Raw genomic sequence first — 5,626 nt, forward strand, 5'->3', positions numbered from 1 at the left:
AAAGGACAGAAAAAATTAGAGACAGTACAATAAAACTAAGTTACTTCAAGACTACAGAGTTGTACCCAATACACTAAATGTCTCCATAGCAATAGGAAATCTAAGTAAGACAGTACGTGCAAGACGTCAACTTCCCCACAACCTTCTTTGGAAAGAGGACGGACTAACAGCACACGCGTGCGTCTGCTTCGTGATTCAACTGAAGCTGACGCACGCGTTTGAGTGCGTTTACTGTCCAACAGGGCGGACCTTAGGACCCAGGTGAGTCACTATGCGGATGGGTGGGGGTGGGGGGGGGTCTCTCCATAGAGTCTGTAAAGTAATACGCGCTGTGTGAAACACCGCCACTGGACCTTCACGTAGCATCACCTCCAAAACAAGTAAGCATCATTCGGTATGTATCTCTTATAGCATGATGTTAAATCAACTGAGGACAGACGATAAATTATGTTGGGATCATTAGGGAAACATAAAAGAAAATGTTATTTGTCAATGATCATTAAACAAAATCAAAATATGATTATTAACTCATGACATCTGAGTTGGCAATGGGGACGTTTTCCTGTCCGTCAAGGTAGTGCTAACCTTATTTTGACCAGTTAACATTTGACCAAGATGTGCAGAAGCTAAACGCTGCGCTCGAGTTGGGTGACATTGGTCATGGACCGCATCATTTTAGGCTCTGTTACCCACAGGTGTCCGAAGGACCTTGGGAATTATGTTATATACATCAGTAACTTTTATGTTCCCGGGACAAATAATTGTATCAGGGTTAAGAGCGCTTGGTTAAATCAGCGCGCGTGCCGGGTTAACCCTGCACGAGTGTATTTCCCGGTCATCATGACGTGACATGAAGTGGTTCGGCTCAGGAGAAATAAGACGTGCTCATCCGCAGTGAAGTTAGACCCGGTGAGTCGCGTGGCCCAGACGGCAGCAGAATTCTATCACGCTGTTACTAGGCGACGATGAGGAAGTGGGCTTTTCACCAGCGGCCACTTGCGTTCATCAGGGTGTGATTTCAGCGCGCATCATCCGCTTTGCGAATTTACCTTTGTGGGTGACCAGAAAGTTAGGCATTTGTGAGAAACGAGTCTTTTTATTTAGCTGACACGTCAAGGACATCGCTGTCTTAACTCGATAAATGATCTCGGTGTGACTACAGCAGTTACTCCACAACAGTGGTTAAGGAATGTTGCACTGCAACAGTCTCGTGCACTGGTCAAAAAACCCAGTTTCATGGTGAACTCAGCATGAACATTATAGAGTCGTGATGGTGCTGTGTGTAGAAGTCTAGGCATGACACCAGTCAGAGCCTGGACGTGTTAGTGTAGACTACCTCACAGAAAAAAAAAACAGAAGCAGGTTTGGAGGAACACGGTGACTCATTTGGATGTATGCAAAAAATGTCAAACGGGCAACGCTGTTCACTTTGCTCTTAGTTCTGTGTGCAGGTGTCACAAGGTCTGGCCTGCTGGTTTCACTTCCAGAGGTTAGACGGTTATAGGGCTTTATTCACACGGTGTGAATCAGTTTATCTGACACCACATTAGGCTAAGCTGCAGTAAACTGTGTGTCTGATATTTCTTAATTATGTACTAATTTGAGAAACATCCGTTGTAACGAGCTGCACTAATTATCCACGTGCACACCTTCCCCCCCCCAAGGTAAGCAGAGGTGCATCATGGGAGGCGTAGCGTTAGACGACGGCCCAGGCGGCGTGAAGGCCCCCGATGGCGGCTGGGGGTGGGCCGTGCTGTTCGGCTGCTTCGTGATCACTGGGTTCTCGTACGCTTTCCCCAAAGCCGTCAGTGTCTTCTTCAAAGAGCTCATGAGAGAGTTTGGCATCGGCTACAGTGATACAGCCTGGGTCTCCTCCATTCTACTGGCCATGCTATATGGCACCGGTGCGTCTGGACCTCAACAAAACCAAAACAGACCATAATTAGTAACATTAAATAAATAAATAGTCTGCTGCTGTCCACTGGCTTAAAACATGCTTAGATAAACTCACATTGTAATCCAGTCTATAGTGTAGCTAATAAGATTCCATTGACACAACAATATATTGAACTGTGTGTTTGTGTGTTTATGGCAGGGCCCTTATGCAGTGTGCTAGTGAATCGGTTTGGGTGTCGCCCCGTTATGATGGTAGGGGGCATCTTTGCGTCTACGGGGATGATCTTGGCGGCGTTTTCTACCAACATCCTGCACATCTACCTATGTACTGGCGTGATCACAGGTGAGTACGGCGTGATGAAGAGGCGGGGGGGGGGGGTGGTCACGTATGGAGTAGAGCGTGAGGATACGCTGCCATGTCACAACATGCAAACTGAGTTGAGGTCTCGTGAATCCAGGTCTGGGCTTGGCCTTGAACTTCCAACCTTCTCTCATCATGCTGAACCGGTACTTCAGTGAGAAGCGCCCCCTAGCAAACGGCCTGGCCGCTGCGGGGAGCCCTGTAGCCCTCTGCTGCCTGTCGCCACTGGGGCAGGTTCTCCAGTATCACTATGGCTGGAGGGGGGGCTTCTTCATCCTGGGGGGCATGCTGCTCAACTGCTGTGCCTGTGGGGCTCTCATGAGACCACTCGCCGCCCCAAAGAAAGCAGACACTCCTGGGAACGAGGACTTGCAGCAGGCCACGGAGCAGACCAAGACCAAGACCAAGCTGCTGGACTTCACTGTGTTCAGGGATCGGGGCTTCCTCATCTACACCGTGGCCGCCTCCATTATGGTGCTGGGCTTGTTCGTGCCGCCTGTATTCGTGGTGAGTTACGCCAAGGAGCTGGGAAACGAGGACACCACGTCCGCCCTCCTGCTGTCCATCCTGGGCTTCATCGACATTTTTGCGCGGCCCACGTGCGGCATCATCGCGGGCCTGAAGTGGGTGCGTCCGCGCTGCGTCTACCTCTTCAGTTTCGCTCTCATTTTTAACGGTACAACGGACCTCATAGGCTCCCAGGCCAAAGACTACACGTCACTCGTGGTCTTCTGCATCTTCTTCGGCATCTCCTACGGTATGGTGGGAGCGCTTCAGTTCGAGGTTCTCATGGCCATCGTGGGCACACACAAGTTCTCCAGCGCCATTGGACTGGTGCTTCTCATGGAGGCCATAGCGGTGCTAGTTGGACCTCCTTCAGCTGGTGAGAAAAGTGCTTTCTTTCATATGCCCAGCAGCACAGCTCTAAACATTTAATATAAAACATCTTAGCAAGTGCCAGGATAAGGATTTTAATGCAATTTTTATTACAGACATTTTTATTACTTTATTTTGAAGTTATTAGATGTTTTAAATCATACTTTCCTAATCCAGTCCAGACAGGGATTTTGTCTACATTTTTATTCTATTTTAGGAAGTGATCTTCAAACAAGTATCAAGTTTGTTTTTTTTTCATGTCTTTTTTGCCCTTTTCGTTTAGGCCGTCTCCTGGACTACACCAAGAACTACATGTTTGTGTTCCTGCTGGCTGGGATTGAGGTGGTGCTCTCTGCCCTTGTGTTGGCGATATGCAACTTCCTGTTTATCAAGAAGACAGCCACGCAGACAGAGGCCAGTGTGGAGGTTGGGCAGACGATTGCGGAGCTGGAGCAGCTCAGTGAGACTCCTGGAGAGGAGCCACAGGGTGTCAACAGAGATGCTGAAAAACAGGCGGAGCCAAAGGGAGGCGTGGCCGAAGGCAACCTAGAGGATTCCACACTGATAGAAGCATTTCAGCCAGATGGACAAGCCCAGAACGGTGGCATTGGTTCGAATCCTGAAACCAACCTGTGAGAATGTGTAGATTAAGCCGACAGACGGACAATACAAGAGCCAAGGATACTCCAGTATAAAAAGAGGTTGAAGAGATCCAAACGCAGTATTAGGGTACCCTCAGTATTAAAGTGTGCTGTTTTTTAATTGTCGCCTCAGTCTGTAGTCTGTCAGGACACTTCAAACACAACTGGACTTGAAAAGACCAGCTTGCCCAGGATGCCAACTGCACTGCCATATGTAGTAGACAAACAGGCCTAAAGAGACTACACAGGTACTGAAACAAAGCAACCACAAGTGCATCTCACACACACGTCCCAAGCCTTCCAAAAAAAACATATATGTAAAACAGTCTGGCCATATACTGTAAGAGTGGATAAATCAGCTGTGTCTGTGGTTTTCTGTTGGTGTTTTTGTTACATCCACAGAATCTATATTTCGAGTTAAAGCTCAGTGAGTGGCAGTGTGGTGTACCAGATTTAGGACATTCCTAAATCCAGTCTGCTGGTTGCTTTGTTCACTTGGGCCTTTTCTGAATAGCATAATGTACAGTGACCGGTCATTTAACTTCCATTTTTTAAATGGTCTTTACTGGTAGACTGACAAAAACTTGTATCTTCCAGTTAAACATGCAATAGTTTTAGGTATTTGAACTACAGTCTTGGTTGTTAATATATTTACTTATCTGTCCTGTCACAATGTGTTTTTATTTTTACTATATGATGCTGCTGTATGAAGTTCTGTCATAAGCATTTGAGAGTCTCCCATCTGTATGGTCACACCATGCATGAGCTGGGGACTATAACAGAGCTACAATTTGCTACATTTATCCAAGAACCTTTAAAATCATAATCTGTCTGGAAAGAATGCCATAGACTCCATTTTGTGTTTTAAAGGGGACCGCGTGTCAACGGTCTAGACGTCCCCTTCTGCAATACAAACAATTGCAATACTGTTGGTGTCGTCACTGTCCACCATTCATTCTAACGCACATTCTGCGTCACCTCACCCAGAGCACTGACGCAATGCATTGTGGATCTTCGCAACTGCAGCTATACTGCACTTCTCTTACATGCGGGACAGTTGCTGCATATTGGGAACAAATTAACCTGTTGATTTCAGATGCGTTTAATATTCTACGATTGTGTAATTAGGGTTCACACACGTAGTGTGGGAAACCTATTGTTATTGTTAGGTTTTTTCTTCTTTCTTATATTATTATTAGGGTTCACACACATAGTGTGGGAACCCTATGTAATTGTTAGGATTTTTTAGGGTTCACACACACATAGTGTGGGAACCCTATTGTAATTGTTAGCGTTTTTAGGGTTCACACACACATAGTGTGGGAACCCTATTGTAATTGCTGGTATTTTTCTTATTTTTCTTATTCTTTTGCCCATTTTTTGACATAAAATGCATCGTGCAGCCTAGACCGTAATGCCTAGAAAACCCAATCTTGGCAAAAAGGTTCAGTTACCTCCAAGGACCAGATTCCCATACAGGGACCCCAAATTGGCCTGATGGTGGCGCTATAGCAGACCATATTGACTTTTTGTCCATATCTCCTACACCGTAGGTCCTAGAACCAAAATTCCAGTTCCTATGCATTCCTTGACTAAATTCAATAGGACAATTAATATACAACCATTAAGCTCCGCCCACTTAGATTTCGAGTTAATTTGCATAATGTGCAAAATCACACACATCTTTGAGCGCGAACTAGTCCCTGGATTTTTCACATACGTGCACATATGTGGTATCAAAACGTTCAGAAGAGTCTGAACTTTAAAATGTATCCAACAAAAATGCTAATTTCTTCACTACCTAGTCAGTATAAGCCAATCAAATGAGGGGGCGTAAATTCAATAGTAAATT

The 5,626-nt window shown here is 45.9% G+C and overlaps 1 protein-coding gene across 6 annotated transcripts; it reads left to right on the plus strand.

Moving 5' to 3' along the window:
• The first annotated feature begins 238 nt into the window (after positions 1 to 238).
• slc16a3a (solute carrier family 16 member 3a) lies at positions 239 to 4,902 on the plus strand. Of its 6 annotated transcripts, none has more exons than XM_076996384.1 (5): positions 239 to 261; positions 1,665 to 1,904; positions 2,096 to 2,239; positions 2,355 to 3,140; positions 3,417 to 4,902. In XM_076996384.1, exons 2-5 carry the CDS (start codon positions 1,682 to 1,684, stop codon positions 3,767 to 3,769), a joined length of 1,506 nt encoding a protein of 501 aa, XP_076852499.1. In that variant the 5' UTR covers positions 239 to 261; positions 1,665 to 1,681; the 3' UTR covers positions 3,770 to 4,902. The 6 variants fall into 6 exon arrangements, with proteins under 6 accessions (XP_076852499.1, XP_076852495.1, XP_076852494.1 ...); XM_076996380.1 differs by lacking the exon at positions 239 to 261 and adding an exon at positions 315 to 380; XM_076996379.1 differs by lacking the exon at positions 239 to 261 and adding an exon at positions 326 to 394.
• Positions 4,903 to 5,626: the final 724 nt, after the last annotated feature.

The sequence above is a fragment of the Brachyhypopomus gauderio genome, chromosome 2 (genome assembly GCF_052324685.1).
Source record: "Brachyhypopomus gauderio isolate BG-103 chromosome 2, BGAUD_0.2, whole genome shotgun sequence".
NCBI lineage: Eukaryota > Metazoa > Chordata > Actinopteri > Gymnotiformes > Hypopomidae > Brachyhypopomus > Brachyhypopomus gauderio.

Excerpts from the sequence above, each read along its gene's own strand:
- slc16a3a (XM_076996384.1), top strand. The coding sequence starts at position 1,682 with ATGGGAGGCGTAGCGTTAGACGACGGCCCAGGCGGCGTGAAGGCCCCC. Across the intron at positions 1,905-2,095 it reads GGCCATGCTATATGGCACCG|GGCCCTTATGCAGTGTGCTA; the intron begins GTGCGTCTGGAC and ends TGTTTATGGCAG. Across the intron at positions 3,141-3,416 it reads AGTTGGACCTCCTTCAGCTG|GCCGTCTCCTGGACTACACC; the intron begins GTGAGAAAAGTG and ends CTTTTCGTTTAG.